At 43.8% G+C, this 23,949-nt stretch overlaps 1 protein-coding gene across 1 annotated transcript in view; it reads right to left on the reverse strand.

The window, feature by feature from the left end:
- Positions 1-23,949, reverse strand: part of fwe (calcium channel flower) — a 211,924-nt gene that overhangs the window by 162,502 nt on the left and 25,473 nt on the right. Inside the window, exon 3 of the mRNA XM_080285184.1 lies at positions 2,243-2,368. Coding sequence (XP_080141310.1) covers positions 2,243-2,368 — 126 coding nt within the window. The remainder of the gene's footprint in view (positions 1-2,242; positions 2,369-23,949) is intronic.

Raw genomic sequence — 23,949 nt, forward strand, 5'->3', positions numbered from 1 at the left:
CAATTGATCTTCATTTCTTTTCTTTCTTTTTTTTTTTTTTTTTTTTTTTTGCCCACTTATTTATTTACTTATTTTGGAGGGCAAGGATCTTTGGTTAATCCGTAAGCCAGTGATCAAGAGTAGGTTAAATGAGGTTTCACTGAACAGTTCAAAGCCATCTTCATAAGAATATCAGTGTAAACACATACAAGGCTAGAAAATATATGAAAACATAACACAGCTCAGTCATCTCCACAAGAATATCAGTGTAAATACATACAAGACTAGAAAATGAGTTGCAAAATACAGTAGGATCTCACCAATAACGTCTAATTGGTGCCAGAAAAACGCCGTTATTTGCAAAAACGTTATTTGCGTGACATTCAAATACATGTATAAAGGGTTTATTGGTGCTGCCACTCCAGGACTTTTATCCACTTTTCCCACCTGGAGCCCTCCTATCACTACTTTTTTAAAGCAGAAATTATGAGAATAGTTATTAAATCATCATGAGTAATATAAAACTCACCTTAGTGGAGTTATGAGGTGTTTGGTATGATGATTGTTTTGAGGCTTGCGCATGGACGCAACTGCATGGTACCCCTTGACCCCTCGCTGGCCTTGTCCCCACTCCTGCTTCTCACACCAGGGTCACCCACTTCCATCAACACTTCATCAAACCCCATAAATTCAAAATCTTCAGGAAAGTCCCCAGTGTCATCATCTACTCAACCCTTCTCTGTTGTTCTTCCTCGGCTGGCTAGCTTTGTGAAAGAAAGTGAGTGATGAGTGACTGATGGTGGGCATTCACTCGATTGTGATACTGTTTCTGGTATTTTCTTGAAATCTGATTTCCAAGTCCAATCATTAGTCATTAATTCTGATGGCTGCTCTCTCTCTGTCTCAGCAGACTTGAGTTGTGGCAGGAGTGCCGACCAGGCATGTTTAATGGTTGCCAATGTTGTATTATTCCAGGCATTGACGAAGAAATTTATGGCCTGTTGAATGTTATATTTCTTCCAGAATGCAGCAACAGTCATTATGTTGGGGGCTGCAGGTATGCCAGGTGGAGCAGGTGAGTCACATGGGGCTGTGGAGGTGGAGGGGGAGGCAGATTGTGAGTCAGGTAGGGAAGTGGAGGTGGGCGAGTCAGGGAAGGTGGCAAGGGGTGGATCACCTCCTCGCTGTTGCTGATATTTTCGGCGATTTCCTTCATCTTTTCTTGTTTGTCTGTTTCATTCCTCATCTTTTTATGGACATATTTGCAGTAGAACAACTTGGCATTCACGGAATAACCGTTATTCAAGTGAAGCCAAACGTTATTATAGAAACTGGGTATCTATTCTAACTTACCGTTATTGCCGAAAACGTTATTGGTGAGATCCTACTGTATGTAAATACAGCTTAGTAAGGTATAATCAATGTGCATGGTGGCCCTGGCAACTGAGAGGTGTCAACTAGGTGGCATATTATGCTTTCTAATGGTACCAACTATTGCATGAATACCTTCGTAGTAAATGAGCACTGAAAACTGGCAAAATCACAATTTTGCACAGCTACCACAGGAGGAAAGCTCTGATTTCAACTTGCAAGGATAAGTTAAAGAAGATATATTGTACAGTAAATATTTAGTTAGTAACTATTTTGGCAACAAATACACACACACACACACACACACACACACACACACACACACACACACACACACACTGACAAGAACTATATCACCTCACCTTGCTATGAGTGAGCGACATCAAGCACTGTATGACTGGTAACATTAACGATGGGAGTGCGGTATAAAAAGGGAGGATGAATGACAATATGTGAGCAGGATGGATGGAGATACTGGTGGGAGATAAAGCAGTGCATGCTGAGCACACCCTGAGAATTTGAACATTGTATTAAGGATTGTGATGGCAGTGGGAACAAGTCTCTCAAAAAACTGACGTGGAGTGGTAAGGGAAGATATAATGCATGTATGGGAGATGGGGTATATAGGATGGAAAAGGACAATAATGGGGAGTGAAGCAGGGTCAAGGTACCAGTGCTATAGTTTGCGTATACGGAAACTGTAGGTCAACCAATATGGGAAAGGCAATGGTTCAGTTACAAGGTTTCTTTAAACAAAACAACAATTAAAATAACATAGCCAAATACAGATATCACTCTCATACTCCTTCCCCCCCCCCCTTTTTTTTTTTTAGCATAACAAACTGGCATGAGCCTGCACCTAAACATGAGACTCACTGCTTGCCTGACTTACATAACATACAGGGCAGCTTTTTGCCAGTGTGGTCGCATTTCCACCCAATTAGAGTAGCGCTGCACAAAGTCGATGAACATGCAGCAACATGGTGCCTCAGCAGAGACCACGATGAATCCCGCAAGCCTGCAGTGGGTGGAAGAAGGTAGATTAGTACAGTAATGTTATAATGTACCATCTGTGACATAATTTTGCTTAATTTTCCATCACCTCTACTTCTTACTACTTACTGGTGGTTGATGTTCCTAAGACCAGATACTGTACATAATTCTGAACATGCAGTACTTGCTGATGGTCTTTCCAGGAGGAAGGTTACAGACATGCCAAAAGTATGAGATAAATGATGCAGATTATTTGGTGGTATGGTGAAAGAGCTCTCAGGCCAGAAGAGGCTCTGACTTACAGACTACAGTCCAGGTCCTAGATGTGATTAGAGGTTTTCTCTCATGCAAATTGCTGTCAGTCTCCCAACCCTTAACGTTCTGGAATACAGTAATCTAGCCTCAGGCTAAAGAAAAAAAAAAAGGGGGGGGGAGGGGGTGAAATGGATCTGAAAGTTACTGTCACTGATTATTAAGGAAACATATGACCCTGACTGTACTAATGAATAGGGTAATAGCGACCTGAATATGGAACGCTGAATCTTTTGGTGGGAATAAGGGCTAGGAAGATGATGACAAAGGAATTTTCTGCTTGATCAAGAAAGCAGTGATGGAAAACTTTGTCTAGCAATAACACAGTTAAAAAAGAAAAAAAAATACAGTAATCACTCCAATATCCGACGTAATAGAGCCATAGGTAGGTCCGGATATTGGTTCTGTCCGGATATTGGGCCCCAGCTTATGGACTTGAACTTCTGGACCCTAACTCAGAGAAACACCTAGACAACTCCCTCTGGACATGCATAGCACCTATTTAAGACTCAAATCACACCAATAAGGCACATAAATGACTGAAATAAATGCAAAAGAAACATAAAATGAGGGTTTAGAAGTAGGTTCATACAATAATAAACATTCTGGTGACTGGCTCCTGGACTGGTAGTTATGGACCCTAACCTGGCCTAACTCAGAAAAACACCTTCCTACTGCACATGCATAGCTCCTAACACCCTATTCACACCAATAAAGGACATTAAAGAGTGAAATGAGGTAGGTATAGTATGGAAAAAAGTACAGTATGAAACATTCTTACGTCCGGATAGTGGGGATCTTCGGATATTGGGCGTCCGGATATTAGAGTGATTACTGTACTAAGGTAATGAATCAAATATTCAAGAAAATTCTACATGAAAGTTCAGTTAGCCACTGCATAAAAATGTATGTATACTGTATACAGGTATAACCCGATATACAATACCCCTAGATGTGATACCCCGGCTTAGCGATGGGGGTAGAAATACTGTACAACCATACCCCACTTGACAATGGCCAAGACCCTTAAGGTCTGGTCCACGGGCGATGGGCCAAAATTTTGAAACGCACGTTCCCGTGGCCAGCTGAAACCACCCGCCTCCCAGGATGCACAGAAACGCTTGCACAGCCCCTCAGCCATTGCTCACCCCATGCTCACCCATATTGTTCTTCTTGCACTGGTCAACACTGAGTGTAAAACTGTCTTACGTTCGCCCACCCGGCATCGTGTTGCATCACCAATGTTACACAAGCCGCTATTGTGGTCCATCGTAACTGAACACGAGCAGTGCTGTGAGTAGAGCAATGGTAATAATCATGTATGAAGTGCAATTCTGTGTGAATTTTGGCCTATATAAGTGTGATCATGTCTGGTAAGAACGCTGCACGTGATGGGGCTCCTGGTGGTGCTAGTGGAAACCGGTAAGCAGCCTGCTAGTGTTGGTGCTGGTGATGTTTCCGCGATGCATGCTTGTACAACTGCCTCTGGAACCCACAACAAAGTCGGAGGTGCGTGTGCCATCACCTCGGCTCTCCACCTGGCCCAATCAACTGTCTCCACCATTATCAAGACGAGAGAGATCATTAACCCTAGATCACCACCCTGGAAAATAGTACCTTACCACCACCAATGGTAATGATCTTGTACACACTTTAGAATATCAAATAAAAATATATGCACTGAACAGATCTTAATTTTATTATTTTTAATAAAAACTACAATCTTTTCTTTATTTTAAAATTTGAAATTTGAAAAATAGAAAAAAATATTTGTAAAATGTGTAAAAAGCTAAGAAAAAACAGTATTCCTCTCCCTCTCTTGTGTCGTCTAATCTAAACCGCTTCTTACGGGACCCCAATATTGATCACTTATTGTCTCTTTCACACCTGGAAAATGTAGTATATTCCTGGGAAAAAAATAACAAAAACATTGTGTAACAATAGTACGGTAACTACCTAACAGGAACACCACCGTTGGTTAATATGTTGCACTTTCGCACTAGAAACAGACAATAATGAATGGAACCAGACGAACGCAACTCAAACGGGTAGGAGACAACTAGCACTTAACACTGCTGCAAGGAGGGAGCCATATGCCTACGCATTTGCCGGTGCAGGCGCACTGCGTACCGCAAATCAAGATCTTTACCAAGGGTGGTGGTGTAGGGTTAAGGCTGCCACTAGGAAGGCTGCAACCTTATCCGCCTCCTGTATCACCCGCCACAGAGAGCCTGCAATGGAGGAGCTGGAGCAGATGCTCCGTACATGGAAGAAGGAAAGGAACAGGAGGAAGGTGCCCATGAGTCAGGCTATCATTTGCACCAAGACTCTCACACTTGGGGAGGAAATAAAGGTGAGGTGGAATCTTGATGATAGGTAAACATTCAAGGCTAGCCATGGGTGGTTTAACTGCTTCAAGAGGTGGGCAAACCTGCACCACATAAAGGTGCACGGTGAGGCAGCGAGTCTGGATATGGTGGCAGAGGCAGCATTTCCTGACGAGCTGAAGCGCATCATTACGGAGGGTGGCTATAGTGCGAAGCAAGTGTTGAATTTTGACAAGACTGGGTTCTTTTGGAAGAGAATGTCCTCAAAGACATTCCTCACAACAGAGGAAAGGTCCACACCAGGGTTCAAGGCCACGAAGGACCGGCTTACACTGCTGCTGGGGGCAAAACTGGCCTCAAGTTGAAGCTGCTGCTGGTCTACCACTCCATGAACCCCAGGGCTTTGGTGGGGTATGTGAAGGAGAATTTAGGGGTGATTTGGAAGTCAAACAAGAAGGCCTGGCTGACTTCTGACATCTGTTCTTCCTATTTTCACTCCTACCTCCCTTGTGTCCTCAAGAGGTATGCCTCCAGGGAGAACTTCGTCAACAGATTTCTCGTGGTGGTAGACAACGCGCCTACCCACCCTCCTGCCATCAAGAACTGGGTAAGCAACACAGAAGTGGTGTTCCAGCCCCCCAACACCACGTCTTTGTTGCAACCCATGGACCAAGGGGTGATTGCGATGTTTAAGGATTAACTACACAACACTATGCAGCAGTTGGTGAGGGACTGTGACAGCGACGACAAGAAGACACTGCAAACATTCTGGAAGGGCTATAATATAAGCCAAGCCATAGAGAAAATCACTACAGCATGGTCAGAACTTAGCCAACCCACCATGAATGGTGTGTGGCAGAAGCAGTGGCCAGAATGCATTCATTCATTCACCAGCTTCACCGAGGGCATGCAAGCTCTGCCAGTGCAACTTATGCGGCAGAAAATTGTTCAACTGTCAAACAAGGCGGGCTTCGGGGAGGTCGATGAGGAGGATGTGGAAGAGGTCCTGGAAAGCCAAAGGGAGGACCTCAGCTATGAGGAGCTTCTCAATATAGAGATTCAGCAGGTGCACCAGGAGGCACTGGAGGAGGAGGAGGTAGTCCCTGAACCGCGTGCCCTCAATATGAAAATTCTGAGGGTGATGGTGACCAAGATGGATGAGGTCATTGCGCTTATGTGCACATATGACCCTCTCCCAAGATAAAGCAGGGACGCAGCTGATCGGCTGGAGGAGGGGATGAAGGTGTACAGGACGATGCTGGAGGAAAAAAGAGGGCGGACAGGCAGACTACAATCACTGTCTTCTTCAAACAGGCCCCAACCACACCAGCAACCCACAGACAATCTCCCCAGCCCTCAACCAGCAGAGCATCTCCCCAGCAATCAACCAGCAGAGACACACTCAGGGCCTCCTCTCGCAGAGGACGTGCTCAGCCCCTAGTGCTGGACCTCACTTTTTTTTGTACCTCCTTCCCTCCCAATTTTCCCACTATTTTCTTCTCTCCCTTCACTTTCTTCCTCTTTCCTTCCCTCTCTTTTCTTTCACTCCCTTTGCTTCTCACACCTACCTCCCTCCTTCTCTCCCTCCCTTTCTACCTCTTCTTCTCATACTCTTTTTTTTTCCTTCCCTTCCTCCATATTCTCTCTATTGCTCTCTGTTTTCTTCTCTTCCCCCTCACTTTCTCCATCTCTCCTCCCCCCCATTTTCCTTTTCTTCCTTCCCTTTGTCTTTTTTCACTCCCTCCGCTTCTCACTCTTCATCTTCCCTCCCTCCCTCCCTCCCTCCCTTTATTCATATTCTCTTTCACTCCCTTCCTCCCTAGCCTCTCTATCCCACTTTGTTTTCTTCTCTCCCCCTCACATTCTCCCTCTCTTCCTTCCTCATGTTCCTTTTCTTCCCACCTTCTCTCTTCCTTCACTCCCTTTGTTTCTCACACCTTCTCTTCCCTCCCTCCCTTCCTCTTCTTCTTGGCCAAGCGACTTTGACCATAAAGTAGGGAGGTAACATGGCCATTTTTGTTCAGCTGGTGAGTTAGGGTCTATTACCAGCACACGGCTCAAGGCCAACCAGGCGACTATGGGCATTTGGTGAGGTTAGGAGAGGGGGTTGGGGACAGAATAAGAGGCGAGGAGATGGAGGGAGGATAGGGAGAGTCACACCAACCACCATATCCACGTTCAGATGCGCGCCTTTCATACCTAAAGAGCAGTGGAGTGTTCGGACTAGCGAAACGACGGCCGCTCAGATTGTGGGAATGTTCCCCAATTTCTTTTTCAGTGTAACGAGTTGTTGGTTATCGATGTGCTGGATATCAGGGTATGCCTGTACTGCAGATGAATACCAAAGTGGTGGCATGAAACAGTGGCTGTGACACATACAATGACTGCTGGGCCTTAGGGAATAGGTTGTGAAGTCTATACCTACAATTAGTAAATACACCAAGCCCTAGTTTATTGACTGATCGTTATCTGACAATTTGTTATTTTCACATTTATAAATCTATATGCTTTTTCACTGTCCAGCATGGTTATCCCCACCGTTTCGACAATTCAAATAGTGTGCCACCAGACAAACCGGTGAGCGGGCTGGTCCTCCTGCGCTCTGCTCTGCTGATCAGTTGACTCTTCATCTATCTGCATTTCTTTTTGGTTTCATGGAATACTACAGCACCACCATGGCTCAACCCAAGACCCCTACTATTACCCTTATCAAGCGTAGCCATGTGCTCACCAACCTGAGTGAGTATTTCACCATCGTATGGTTGGGTGATGATCAGGGTTGCCAGATCCGAACTCAGCCACATTACCAAACTCCGCAATGTTCATTACCAAATTTAACTTTTCATTGCCAAATTCTTAAAGCAAGGGTTTATTCTTCACTATATATATATATACAAATGGAAATAATCACTCTCCTTATAATTAGCTGCAGGTTGATTATTTTCATGCTATGTAGGCTAGCAGATTAATCAAAGAGCAGACAATCCACCATCTCCATCCTCTGTATCTTCATACATGTGAAAAGTCCATTTGTTAATGAATAATGGTGATTCATTACCAACTGAATTTTCCATTACCAAATTGGTCCACATTTGGTAATGAAAAATACCAAATTGCAACCCTGGTGACGACTGCACCAATGATTAACAAACACTTCTAATGCACGATATTGTTTAGCCAGTTTTATGGAATACACATCTTCATTTGCACTAGGTTAGGTAGGTTATAACCGCTGAGGAGTCCTGGGGACAAAGTCCCCCAGTTAGGTTTCAGCGCTTCCAGTTTGGCTTCCACTGCTATTTAAGGTTTTAAACTGAATACATTTGAGTTTGTTTGGTGTGGTGAAGTCATGTCCAGTCGGCAGGATAGGCAATAAACACACTATCGAAGGCACTCTGGTGGCTTTCTTTACTATCAATTAAAATAATTTTCCTTGACAATGTAGGTCTACAAGAAAACAGCTCAAATCCCTGTGTCGCTTACGTTCATATTAACTGATTTTTTTCCATATTTCTTGAATATTTTTTTAATTAAGAAGGTGGTCAGGAACCTAACCCCCCTATTTCTTAACAATCTCATGGGAAATATCTGTTCTTTATTTGACCAATTCGTTATTCAACCACATCTAATTAAATGAATCCTCGTCGAATAGTGGGGCAGAGGTACACGAGGTCTGTTCAGAAAGTATCTGATCTTTGGCTCTAAAAAAATAAATAGCTAATTTGTTGTGCTAGGATACTAATCCCCCTCAAAATAGGCCCCTTCTGACTTGAAAAACATTGCCCAATGTTCTTTCCACTGCCTGAAACATACCGTATTTCAAAGTCGGTGGTTGTTATCTCCTTCAAGGGCTTCGTCGGATTCATCATGATCTCTTCTCTCATCTCAATTCAGGAACCATTCAGTGGAGTTTTGAACTCGGGGAATAACCAAGTCACACAGTGCCATGTCTGGTGAGCAGGAAGCCTCCCTACCTGCAGGACGTTGTGCTTGTCCAAAAATTCCTGTATCAGTTGAGATGAATGGGCAGGGGCATTGTCATGGTCCAGCTTCCAACTTGTCGCTTTCCAAAGGTCAAGTCTCTTCCGTTGAACTGCATCACAAACGGGACAGATGGGTAACAGTAGTAATGTTTGTTGACAGGCTGACCTTCTGATCCATATTCATGATGCACAACATTATGGTAGTCGAAAAAAATCTATCAACATGCATGTGCATTTCACCTTGCTGTGGACATGTTGTGCTTTTTTCTGCCGAGGTGACCCTGCATGCTTCCACTGGGACGACTGTGCTTTGGTTTCTGGGTCGTATCTGTATACCCTCATCTCCACTGATAACAGTCTTCAGAAAGTCTGGATCACAATTTCCACACCCCAACTTGTCTTGAGCATCATTCATCCGAGAGAAGAGATCATGATGAATGCAACGACACACCTGCAGGGGATATCGAAAACTAACTCTGAAAATTGTTTCAGGCAATGCAAAGAATGCTGGGCTACATGCGTCATCAGAAGAGGTCTACTTTGAGGGGGATTAGTGTCCTAGCTCAACAGGTTAGCTACAGTAGTCCCTCAATTTGCTGATACAGTACTGTATATGTAACAGAGGGGTTTGATTAGGCGGAGAGAGATACTGTAAGTGTATAGTAAATTAATGGCTGCACCTCCATCACCAGTGGAATGTGTGGGCCGCTGCTAGTAAAACGGTAAGTCATCGAGTAGAGTGAATTGGTGGCTCTCTCTCTATCACACTTTCCCTCTCTGTGTATCCTTTTATTGTGAGTGAGGTGAGTTATAGTCACTTCTTGGGTTATGGAGTTCCATTGTACAAAATTGTATGGAGGTGTGCTTGACAGCGTAACATAGCAATGCACGACAGTGAACCACCTAACTACCCTATCTCCGGCCTTGTGCCCTTTATCATACTCTCAGGATCTCTGTCCTACAGCTCCTTTCCCTGGGATTATATGAGGCTTCTAGAACCAAAGGGGCATCGGCGCCAAAATGTACTTTTGAGTTATGACGCTTTAAAGTTGTGTTTATGGCAACGTCATAACCAGAAGGAAATAAACAGACCTTTTATACATCTAAATGATCATCAGCGCCTATGTTCTACATGTACAGCCAAAAAAACAAAACAGTAATAACCGTAACCACAAAATAGGCAGTAAACCAAACCCCCAATTTATAAATGGGCATAATAACATATTGTAGGGATTTAAAAACATGGCAGAAAAAACATCAACGAATGTATTAATGTACAAAAATTTATTAACTGAAGATTCCAGTTCACTGAATATTAATAAACGAATGATTATTACTGTAATTTCACGTTTTTGACAACTAAATCTGAAATCAATGCAGTGATTATTTTTCCTCTACCATAATAGATTGAAATAATAACACAAAAAAAAAAAAAGTAGTGTAGTGCTTAAGTAAATTGAGAAGGGGTAGTGGGGGGTTAAATGGTGGGGTCGTCATCTAGGAGAACGACATCCAACTCTGCCTCCTCGGTGCCACGCCCCCTCCCGCTGTCTCCCCTCACCACTCTCTTTTCCTCTTCCTTTCTACCTTTTTCCACTTCTCCACACACTTCTGACACTTACGAGAGGTTATAGGCACCACCTCCTCACTGTAACTATGTGATGAACTCATCTTGTCACCCCCCCTTCAACCCCAATAACAACAGCTCATCTTGTCACCAATTATCTACGATAAATGGGGTAAAAATCCAATACGTAATAATTAGACACCTCAGTTAATACGGGAGGGAAGTCTCACCAGCACACCGGGCAGGCCACACGCTTGCTGATTGGCTGCTCTGGGGGAGTGGCAGAGAGTGAGAATGCTAATTGGTTTGGGCTGTGTGGCTTAGATGCCTGCCTGCTCTGATTTGTTCGCCCGGCAGCATGGACAAAACCGCGTGACTTTGAGCCCCTCTACCAATGTCCAGAAGGCCGAATCTTGTATGGCAACCAGTGCTGTCACTGAGAAGAGGGTTAAGCCTGTTGTCTCCCCTACCTAACTCAAAACCAGTATATTGGTGGGGATGCCCCTTTGGCTCTAGACGCCTCATATACTGACCAGTGCATTGGCATCCGTCTGGTAGCAACCTTTCCAAAGGTAGTTTTCCATGACATCAGATAACTGGCTCAAGTTGGTTATACAGTAGAGTCACGATTTAAGACAAAAAGAAACAATGATCTTACAATAATACAAGCATTTCATTTCTCCCATCTGGCAGATGTCACCAGCGCTACCTCCAGCCGGGCATTCCTGATAAAAATCAGCAAAATCGTCTATTTCTAAACCTTCATATCTCACTTAATACCTAACCAATTATAACAAACAAGGTATCATATTACTCATCAATCATTCGACTTCATGTTGATTGCGTCAGATGATCCGTGAAGTGTGTGTAAGAAGAGTGAGTGAGTGGGGAATGAGGGCAATTTTTTTTGTTTTTTTGCTGGTGTACGTATGCCTGACGGAGGTTTGGTGACAACAAAGGCTTACACTAGCCCACCACAATGACAACACTTCGATGACCCTTCCTGAAGACCAAAATCCACTACAAACACTATTTACAGGAATAATTTTCCATAATTGGTCATACTTGGTGCTAGTAGGCAGGTAACCATAGCAACGACTTTGAAGGTTACCACCCCGTCTTGCAGACACACTCTCTCTCTCTCTCTCTCTCACACACACACACACACACACACACACACACACACACACACACACAGAGGAGATGTATGTTTGGTTTGCATTGTCGCTCAATTCTGGCTGTTGAAGCCTGGGTAATACAACTACTAGAAATAATACTATTAATACTACCACTACAACTACAACTACCACTACTACAACTACCACTACTACAACTACCACTACTACAACTACTACTAATACTACAACTACCATTACTACAACTATTAATACTACAACTACCATTACTACAACTACCACTTTTACAACTACCACAACTACAACTACCACAACTACAACTACTACTATTACCACCACACCTAAAACACATACTATGGTCGCGGCGCGCAACTCTGAGGTTGTTGTTATCGTGCCCTGGCAACCTACCATTTAAAAGTGCATCTGATTTGTGGGTGGTAGGTGGTGGTGACCATTATCCACTCACTTGATGTAGTGCTGCCTACTTCTTCCTTAGCCTTTACCATTCTTTTTTTGTGCCTGCCCTCCTCTCTTCCTACTGTCAATTCTTATTGCTTTTCTTTCCTTTACAGGTGCCTTTACACAGGGTGACAAGCCAAATGATTTCCTGTAAGTCAAGACACCATTCATAATCCTGGGTGGTAACCATATAACCAAACCATAAGTGTTCCCCATGTGTCAACAAGTGGGTTGGTGAAGGGTTAGTGCCCCTCCCCAAAAAACAAATAACTCAAAGTCAAATGGCCACCCTTTACGGGATTGTGGCGTCTGGCAACAGATAGATAGATTTCGTGTATAATATGAGACGCATGTGATTCGTGTATATTATGTCCACATATAATATTTTTGTATAATATATTTGTGCATAATAATATGATTCATGTATAATATGATACGAAATCAGACGCACTTTTAAATGGTAGGTTGCCAGGGTACGATAATGACAACCTCAGAGTTGTGCGCCATGACTACACCACTACTACTACCACTACAAGTACTGTACTACTAAAAAAAAAAAAAAAAAAAAAAAAAAAAAAGTGAACAAAGTACCTGTAGTTATTTATGTATTGCCCATAATTGGAAATACATACCACAAGAACTTTTTCTTTCCTGTGATTTGTTCTTTCTCATCATAAGAAAAATATTTAAACAAATATTTTCAGTATAAAATAAGGCAATGACGATCATGAAACAAAATTTCTGCTTACATTGTTCACATAAATATACCCACAGCAGTGAAATCATTTTTTCTATCCATCCATCCATCCATTGTCCAATCCTATGTTGCCCCATGAGGACCATAGGAGCCTGGGACTAGGCAAGTTGGTCCTGACATTTAAGATGAGAGTGACCACCCTCACTCATCCCTAAGCGGCATTACATGAGCGATAAACCCCAACCGTCCCTTGGATATAAACCTTCACCTGCTCAATCTGACAGGAGCACCATAATTACTCATTAAACCACCAGGCGCCATAATCTGGTTATATGGTTACCACCCAGCGTAGTAAATGGTTTCCAGGTAGACAGGAAACCATTTGGCTTGTAACTCAGTGTAGAGTCACCCACAGGCAGAAGGAGGAGGCAAGAATGAAGGAAAAAAAGACAAAAGAGGATGGAAGGAAAGAAGGATGAAGGAGAGGAAATTTTTTCTAATTACACAAAAAACAACATACTGGTGTGTACAAAACTAACACTAACTTATACATATAACACCCAAAGGCCTTACAGACAGACAGACACTCTCTCTCTCTCTCTCTCTCTCTCTCTCTCACACACTCACACACACGAAGATGTATGTTTCGCTTGCATTCACTCGATTCTGGCACTGCTGTGCAACTAGAAGTCTGGTATTACAACTACCACAGATAATACTATTATTACAACTACTACTAATACAACTACCACTACTACAACTACTATTAATACTACAACTACCACTACTACAACTTCTACTGTGACTACCACTACTACTACTAATACTACTGCCACCACTACCACAACAAACAATACCACTACTACTACTACTACTACAACTACTACTACATAAAACCTAAAAAAAGTATTGTGAACAAAATACCAGGTAATTATACAGGTGGTCCATAATTGAAAATACTGTATGTTTACTATAACAAATTTTTTTCCTCATAAAAATACACACACAAAACTTTTCAATAAAAAATAAGGCACTCATTTCATCATGATATACTTTCTGCTTCCATTATTCATGTAAACAGAAAGAGGGGTGGTGCGTGGTACCACCCTTCCTCCTTCCTCCCTTTCTCCACCAAATTTTCCACTGATTTTTTTTTTTTATTTGTACTTTTTCATCATAACAAACATACACATACAGAAACTTTCAATAAAAAATAAGGCACTGATTTCATCATGAAACAAGCTTTCTGCATCCATTATTCCCGGAAATAGAGAAGGGTGGTGCAAGGATAGACGCAACTCGTTTCCTCCTCCTTTCTCCCTCCCTCCTCCACCTCCTCCCTTTTCTGCACGTCCTACCTCCTCTTCCATCTCCTTATCCTTGCCAATGATCCCCTCTCCAGGATCGTCAATACCCTCTGAACCATTCCCATCATCGGAAATATCAGATGAACATATGGGGGAAAATGATGGGCGCACAGTGAAGGAGTCACGTCCTCCACCCTCCTCACACAACACATAAATATCCATCTATCTAAGGCCAGACGCCTTAATCCCTTATACGGGGTGGCCACAAACAAATTTCCTTCACATCATCATGTCTCCCGCCATTTCACTGCCCTGCTCCTGATTCACACCTCCCTCTCTATATTGACACTCATTATGGCGATCACTTTCCTGAGAGGAAGTCACTTTCTCCACTCGCAATTGGCGATAAAGTCACCTCGAGTTCTTTCCCTATCGGGCTACCACTAAGACCTTTTCTTTTCTGGCCTTTGAACTTCATTAGAGTTACTGTCGGCAGCTGCTGGCATTCAGCCAAGGATCCGGACACAAGGAAAACTTTTTGCATTGATCTATCAATTACGGAGGTATGCAGGTGACTGAGCTTGACTCAGATGCATGCAGGAGGGTTGCCAGTGGCTGCATGTGGCGGAAATAACCCGCGGAATATTCAAATAATGCCGCAAAACACTAAATCATTGAAACGCACACCCCACACAGCCCCGGGAGGAAGTGTAAACATGTCACCTGGACAGGATGAGTTAATAGCACAGTAATACCACTCGTTGCATGAGAGAAGCTGTGGGAAGTGGGTGCATTTAGGTACTGGATTTCCAGACACAACTCGTGTGTTATGCTTTTGTCGGTCGCTGACTGGCTTCCTCGACCCGACCTGACACACGTGTCCTATGTCCCATACCACCTGCCACAGCCTGCCTCAGTGTTGTGTGGATGGTCACTGTGATGAGAAGTTAATTTGCTTATTTCCTTGTTCCTCATTTCCTCTCAGAACTTTGAGCACAAGGATCCAAACTAACTTTAATATGCCTCAGCACCCTGAAAGCACTATGAACACAAGAAGAGCATTTATTCTAAATGAAAATGAGAGGACAAGAGAGGGAGTATGTCTGATGATAAGCAAGAAGTGGAAGGAAAATATAAGAGAGTATGGAACAGTGGATGCAAGGATTGTATGGGTGAGGATGAAAGTAGGTATACAAGCATGGGCAATTGCATGTGTGTATGCTCCGACAGAGGACCAAGTGGCAAGAGTGAAAGATGAGTTTTGGGCGAGAGTAGAAGCATGTATGGACAAATTTGAGAGGAGCGAGAGAGTGCTTTTGATTGGAGACATGAATAGCAAAGTTGGGAATGTACAAGTGGATGGAGTGGTTGGTCAGTGAGGTGTGCCAGCTGAAGTAGATGGGAAGGGTAGTGCTTTGGTGGACATCTTTGCTGGTAAGGGGTTGGCAATAGCCAACACCTACTTTCGACATAAGATGATCCACCGGTATACATGGAGAGCAATGAGGAGGATGGATGGTGAACCTGTTGAACGAAAGGCAATGATAGACTACATATGTGTGGATAAGCGAATGAGAAGATAAGTGTTGGATGCAAGAGTGTGGAGAGGGTAGGGGAATGGAGTCTCGGACCATCACTTAGTGATGGCCAAGGTAAAGCTGCAAAGAAAATGGGTGAGGAGACAAAGGGGAAGACAGGAGGAAACAGCTCCTGTGAGAAGAGTGGAGAATCTGCAAGATAGAGAGAAAATGGCAGAGTATAAGAGGATAGTGGAAGAAAGATTGGGAAGGTATGAGCTAGAGCAGATGGAAGGGGTGGAAGACGTATGTAAGATATTTACGGAAGAGATAGGCGCAGCGTGTGAGGTGGTTTGTGGAGTGAGGAGGAGATGCAAGGACGTGCAAGGGACAGCATGGTGGAATGATGAGGTGAAACGAGCTGTGGAACAAAAGAAGAAGGCATATGGTGAATGGTTGGCGAGTAGAGGTAGGGGAGAAGATGAGAGAGAGAAGAGAGAGGTATATGTGAGCAGGAGAAAGGAGGTGAAGAGACTGATAAAGGAGAGCAACAAGAAAGTGGATGAAGAGTTTGGGTGGAATCTGAGTGTGAAATGGAGGGTGAGTAAGAAATTGTTTTGGAAGAAGGTAAAGAAAGTAAGGCAGTGTGAAAGGGGAAATAGTAGGGGAGTGAAAGATGGGAATAATAGATTGTTGGTGGAGAAGAGAGAGAAATTGAGGAGATGGAAGGAGAACTTTGAGGATTTGTTGAATGTAGAGACTGACACCAGTGCGAGTATAAGTTGTTGAGGAATGGCTGGGAGAAGAACAGATGAGAGGAGGGAGGAAGAGATCAGTAGGGCGGAAGTAGTGGAAGCAATGAAGAAGATCAAGTTGGGAAAGGCCCCAGGAATTGATGGAGTGTGTGGTGAAATGCTGAGGTATGGGGGTGAGATTGTTGTGGAGTGGATATGGAAGTTGTGTAGATTGGCTTGGGAAGAGGAAAGGGTTCCAGAACTGGAAATTAGGTATAATTGTTCCTTTATACAAAGGAAAAGGGGAGAGAGAACTATGTGGTAACCATAGGGGTATTTGCCTTCTTAATGTGACTGGAAAAATATATGGTAGAATACTCATTGATAGGGTTAGGCATATGACAGTGGACCTAGTTGGAGAAGAACAAGGGGGATTTAGGAAGGGAAAAGGGTGTGTAGATCAGATATTTGTTCTAAGATGTTTGGTGGAGAAGTATCTAGAGAAGGGAAAGAGAGTGTATGCTGCCTTCATGGACTTGGAGAAAGCTTATGACAGAATAGATAGGAAAGGTATGTGGAAGGTATTAAGAATATATGGAGTGGAGGGGAAATTGTTGAGTGCTGTGAAGAGTATGTACGAAGGAGCTAAGGCTACGGTGCAAGTGGATGGTGAGCTGAGTGAGTTCTTTGATCTCAATGTGGGTCTGCAACAGGATTGTGTGATGTCTCCATGGTTGTTTAATATATACATGGATGGGGTTGTAAAGTAGGTGCAAGGTAGGGCAGTGGATGTGGGGGTGGCTCTACTGAATGAGGGTGAGATTTGGAAGATTCCAGTGTTGCTGTTTCCTAATGATACAGTATTGTTGGGTGAAGATGAATGGGAGTTGCAAGGTTTGGTGAATGAATCTGGGACAATGTGTAGGAGGAGGAAGCTGAAAGTTAATGTAAACAAAAGTAAAGTTATGGTGTTTGAGAGGAATGAAGTTACAGAATGTACGGTGAGGTTGGATGGTGAGGATATGGAGAATGTGAGTGCATTCAAGTACTTGGGTAGTGTGATGAGTAAGGATGGAACTTTGGGGAATGAAGTGCATGGAAGGATACAGCAGGGAAGGAAGGTTGTTGGTTCACTGAAAGCAGTGATGAGAAATAGGGAGGCGAGTATGGGAGTTAAGATGTCACTGCATGATAGCATTGTGATCCCTACCCTGACGTATGGAAGCGAGGCGCGAACCTTGCAAGAGGGGAACAAATCAAGAGTGAGAGCAGTGCAAATGAGTTACTTGAAAGGAGCATGTGGAGTGACATGGAGGGACAGGCTGACGAATGAAGAAGGGAAGGAACGTTGTGGGGTGGATGTGGATGTGGTTGAGAAGATTAGGAGAAATTCGCTGAGGTGGTTTGGACATGTGGAGAGAATGGAGAAAGACTGTCTAAGAGGGTGTACTGTATGTAGGTGAGGTGGAAGGAGGGAGAGAGAGGGGTAGATTGAGGATGAGGTGGAGGAATGGAGTTGAGAGGTATATGAGGGAGGGGGGGGTGAGTCGGGGGGAGGGTAGTCAAATGGTGGGTGACAGAGCGACTTGGAGGTGTTTTGTCTGTGGCCACCCTCTGTGGGATTAGGTCATCGGGCTATAGATAGATAGACAGACAGATAGAAAATGCAAAACTGTTGGACGAAGTGGCGTGTGGTGTGGGAGATTAAATGTAAATGATCAGACATAAAATGAGTCAGGTGTGTTTATAATGTGGATAGTTTTCTTCGTTGGAAAAAAAAAAATTAATCGTGAAGGAGCAGTAAATTCACATTTTCGCCTTCAGAGCAACAAGCGTGGGAGAAAAAAAAAAAAGGCTTTATGCCCGATCTTTGTTATGAACCGACTGTCTTTGGTCAAGAAAATTCGGATCATATGATATGTGAAGACAGTACGTGTTGACTTAAATAGTAATTATGTGAGTTCAGGTAAGGTAGTGGATGTTGGAGTGGCCCTGGTGAGAGAGGATAGTGTTTGGAAACTCCCTGTACTGTTGTTTGCAGATGATACTGTGTTGTTGAGTGAAGACAAAGGGGAGCTGCAAGGCTTGGTGGATGAGTTTGAGAGAGTGTGTAAGAAACGGAATCTAAAGGTGAATGTAGAGAAGAGTAAAGTGATGATCTTTGAGAGAGGTGAAGTTAGTGAATGTACAGCGAGGTTGGATGGTGAGGAATTGGAAAATGTGAGTACGTTTAAGTACTTGGGTAGTGTGATGAGTAAGGATGGAGGTTTGGAGGGTGAAGTGCTTGAAAGGGTACAGCAGGGAAGAAAGGTTGCTGGTTCTTTGAAAGCAGTGATAAGAAACAGGGAAGTGAGCATGGAAGTGAAAAAGTTACTACATGACAGTATTGTGATACCAACTCTAACGTACGGAAGTGAAGCTTGGACATTGTTGGAAGGACACAAGTCAAGAGTGAGAGCAGTGGAAATGAGTTATTTAAGAGGAGCCTGTGGAGTCACGTGGAGAGACAGGCTGACGAATGAGGATATAAAGGAGCGTTGTGGTGTGGATGTGGATGTGATAGGAAGTGTTATGAGGAACACACTGAGGTGGTTTGGCCATGTGGAGAGGATGGAGGGTGAAAGACTGACGAAGAGAGTGTATGTGAGTGAGGTGGAGGGGGGAAGAGGGAGGGGGAGGCCGAGGATGAGATGGAGGGATGGGGTGGAGAGGTATATGAGAGAGGGGGGTGTGAGTTGGGAGCAGGGCAGTGAAATGGTGGGGGAACAGGGCGACTTGGAGGCGATTTGTTTGTGGCCACCCCAAACGGGATTGAGGCGTCTGGCAATAGATAGATAGACAGTTCTTGTGAATTTTACTGCTTGGCTGACTTGTTTATTATTCACAATTACTGCATTCGTGTGTATCTGAGAAGTAAGAAATCCGCAATCACTCCATGCTGACAACTTCTTTATAGCTTTCTTTTTTCCTTTTTTGTTGATGACTAATGACTTTCAAAAACAGTTTCACACTATTTTTTTTGTTTTAAATGAGTGCCAAAAGTGACTCCTGGCGATATATGTGTGACGCTGGGCGGCAATTATTCACGTGTTGCTTAGGTCAAAAGTTTTTGCTTGATTGATTACCAATCATGAGACTTACTGACATTCCTTGATGATTAAAATCTTTATGGTGAGTATTAGGGGGCAAAACTAATCAGTTAGGTTAGGTCAGAATGCAGCATGCACTGATGAGTCTAGTCGGTGAGATCGTATGTAAACACACTGTCTTGGGTGTCTTAAGGCAGACATATTGTAATAACCTATCTTTAAATATATTTTTAACAAAAAATATGAGGCTCCTAGAACCAAGCCTCCTATTTTACATGCAAATGTACAGGTATGTCACGTTTTAGCGCAAAACTGATTTTGCACGAGGTTCTGCATAACCTATCTCGTGTTGTATGAAGACTCTACTGTACTGCGTGCTCATGAAATACCTGTATTGTCTGGCTTAGAGTTCATGATACGACGACATTCTTGAGCCAGAATATGTGTTCGACTTACCTTACAAACCGAACACGGCTTAATGTTTGTGTTACTCATATTAACATCTATAACTATTACATATTGTCATAACATGCCTACATACATTATCTGACATAACAGAGCCAAATGCAAGTCCAGGTAGTAGCAATGTCCAGATCTATCTCTATCTACTTATTGCAAGATGCCTTAATCCCATAAGTGGTGGCCACAAACAAATTGCCTCCATGTTGCTCTGTCCCCCACCATTTCACTGCCCTGCTCCCAGCTCACATCCTGCTCCTTCATATACCTCTCCACTCCATCCCTCCATCTCATCCTCAGCCTCCCCCTCCCTCTCCCTTCCTCCACCTCACTCACATACACTCTCCTCATCAGTCTCACAACCTCCATCCTCTCCACATGGCCAAACCACCTTAATGTGTTTCTCCTAACGCTTCCTATCACATTCACACCACACCATTTGTCAGCCTGTCTCTCCATGTGACTCCACATGCTCCTCTCAAATAACTCATTTCCACTGCTCTCACTCTTGACTTCTGTCCCTCCAACAACGTCCAAGCTTCAATTCCACACATTAGAGTTGGTATAACAATACTGTCGTGTAGTAGCTTTTTCACTTCCATGCTCACTTCCCTGTTTCTTATCACTGCTTTCAAGGAGCCAGCAACCTTTCTTCCCTGCTGCACCCATTCATGCACTTCACCCTCCAGACAATGAACAAGATCCCCCCACTACTATACCCAGACCCTGCCTATACCCAACCACCAACCTACACCTAACCTATTTGTACAGTACCCCTGTTTACTTTGGCAGTGTTTCCCAGTCATTCAGGCATTTTTAGACAAAAACACACATAGGAATAAAAAAAAATTTAACAAGAAAACCATACAAAAAAAAAAATAAAATAAAAATAAAACCAAAAAACACCCTACCTATAGACTACTGTATGTAAAGTATCCCTCCTTATTTTGGCACTCTTTTCATGTAATTCTGCCATATTTAGACATTAAAACACACAGAGGAATACTGAATGTTATTTTTAAAACCTAGAAAACCCTGCAAAAAAATATTAAAAACCAAAAAACATCCTATCTATAAACTTCTGTATATACAACACCCCTCCTAAGTTTGGTAGCTTTCCGGTCATTCTACCATATTCAGACATCAAAACACACACAGGAATAACAAAATAATTTTTAACACCAGGAAAACCATGCCAAAAAAAACACTGAAAATAAAAAAACACACTACCTATACTGTACACTACTGTTATGTACAGTACCCCTTCTAACTGAGGAAGTGTTTTTCGGTCATTCTGCCATAGAGTATTGAGATATCAAAACACACACAGGAATATCAAAAGTAATTGGTGGTAGTCAGGGGCACTCACCATCCACTCACTCAATATAGAGCTGCTCTCGGGTGGCTGCCCTTTCCTTTCTTTCGTTCTTCTTTCCTTCCTTCCTCTTATGTCATTCTTTCCTTCATTCTTTCCTCTTTCATCTGTCTACGGGTGACTCTACGCTGAGTAACAAGCCAAATGGGTTCCTGTACCCCAGGAAACCATTTATTACACTGGGTGGTAACCATATAACCAAACTGTGGTGCCTGGCGGTGTAGTGGGTAATTAAGGCACTCCAACTGGACTGAGCCTGTGTTGGTTTATATCCAAGAGGTCGTCGGGGTTTAATGCTCACATAATGCTACACAGGGATGAGTGAAGCTGGTCATTCTCATCTTAAATGTCAGGACCAACTTGTCTAGCCCCAGGCTCCTACACTCCTCACGGGACAATGCAGGATTACATGATGTATTTATGTATGTAACCATAAAAAAAAAATCAATAATAATAAAAACCCCATAACACCCTTCTTATACACTACTGTATGTACAGCACTCCTCCTAATTTTGGCAGTGCTTTCAGGTCAATTTGTCATATTCTGACATCAAAACATATATGGGAATATCCTAAATAAATTTAAAAACCAAGAAAACCATGAAAAAAAACTAAAGTTCCCTGCCAAAAAAGTCGATTAGGGTACTTACCACCCAGTGCACTGCAGACAGGCATTGTAGCCCGCACACCTCCAGCAGGTGTACAGCTGTCCCATGTGGTCTAGTGGCTAACCTTTGCATTTAGCAATGGTCAAAGAACTCCTTCTCCTCCCCCTCTGCCTGCTGGAGCTGAGAGATGAGTGGTAACGTACATGCAGTGATGGTGGCCTACCCGCCTCAGGAGACTCTGAAGACAGCAGCAAACTTACATCCAATGAAGACTCAACGGCTGTAGATGATATGCTCGGATGGGTCCGATGGTGAAGATGAAGGTGGTGGTGGTGGTGGTGGTGGTGGTGGTGGTGGTGGTGGTGGTGGTGAGAATGGGCTGGCACTCATGCAGATGGCAGGCTTGAAGAAGGAGTCGATCCAGGTCTGATGACAGGACCGATGACTGTGCCAGAGGATGACAGCATCCCTGACTGTCCGCAGCTCTATCGCCGGCTGAGCAGCACCAACTCCTTGTCACAGTGCGGGTGCTCAGCGTACTCCAGCATCTCCAGACAGGCATGTTTGTCAATTATATGAGGGAGTCATGGATTTGCTTGGGACTGTGAGTCAGGGTCTTCATCCTCATCTTCATTGGTGTCACTGTCCTCTCTCGTGCCCACAGAGGCAGCAGCAGTGCTCTCCTCATTGCACATCATCTGATAACCAGGATCGCCGCCGTTGTCATCCAGCCAATCCCTCACGTCATCAACATCCACCTGCTCTCCTGCTATTCGAAGAATGTGGTGGAAATCGTCCACATCAAACCCCTCGAAGTTGCGCTCAGCTTCATTTCCCTGGAGGAAACGAGACCAACCGCTTTTGAGGGTTTTCACTAAGACTTTCTTCCAAGCGTTCGTTCAGTTGAACACTGCAAACTTTAAGTCGCAACACCGAAGATTCTGCAAGATCTGCTCCCCACATGTGTCCTCAGCCCCATCCTCTAGCACTACCATTACCTCTTTGAGAAACCTCCGCTAGTTCAGTATCTTGGCAGCCACTATCACACCGTGCTATATTGGCTGAATCAGAGCAGTCGTATTAGGTGGCAGAGTCATGCACCTAATGCACCAGTCATCAGCAACCAAATCCTTCTCGGATGGATGTGGGTTCGGGGGGGAGGGGGGGGGGACACTGTCCAGGAGCAGGAGTGCCTTCACCTTGTTGCGAGCAATACCAAGGACTTTCGTTTGATAACAGATAACCTCCCTGATGAAGTGTCTGTGAAACCAGTCTCTGAAGATCTGGGCAGTCAACCAGGCCTTCACGGAATGGTACCACACAACAGGCAGATGATCCATCAACCCAGGGAGACAACATGGTTGTTCTGCATGCCCCACAATAATGGGGGTGTGGTGGTACATCCTATTAGCATTAGCACAGCACAAAACAAAGATATGTTGTTTGGATAACTTCCAACCAGGTACAGTCTTCTTTTCCTCTGCAAAGATGCTGGTGGGCAGTGAATGACAGAACAGACCAGTTTCGTTAGCATTATAGACTTGACCAAGGACAAGGCCCTCATACTTGATCAGGCACTGCACTTTCTGGCAAAACGGGTCCACATCCTTTGCTGCCACATCCAAGGCTCACCATGTGCCTTACAACCTGTAAGCCCATGGCAAAGTTTGAAGTGACCAAGCCATCCTTTGGAAGCCCTTAAGTCATGCACACTGCGCAGGCATGCAAACTTTTCATGTCCAGCCTTTACCTTAGTCCCACGCACAAGCACACCGGCAGCACATTGCTGGTGAAACAACAACAATGTCGACTGGTCAATAACAGCGGGCCGAGCCTGGGCAACGACCTTCCTGTCGCCCCTACTTGTGCTTTCGCCGAAGTCCTGTCTGTACTGCATAAGCTTGTCCCGTAACTTCTTGATATAAAACAAAGTTGAATGGGCTAGATCATATTCCTGAAGTATGAGTTCTGTGGCCCAGCCGGCATCAACCTTGCTCAATGTCTCACGCTTGTTCTCCAGAGTCAAAACTTTCCTT

This window comes from Coenobita brevimanus, chromosome 13 (genome assembly GCF_032717465.1).
Source record: "Coenobita brevimanus isolate Jiangsu-jjx chromosome 13, ASM3271746v2, whole genome shotgun sequence".
Lineage (NCBI taxonomy): Eukaryota > Metazoa > Arthropoda > Malacostraca > Decapoda > Coenobitidae > Coenobita > Coenobita brevimanus.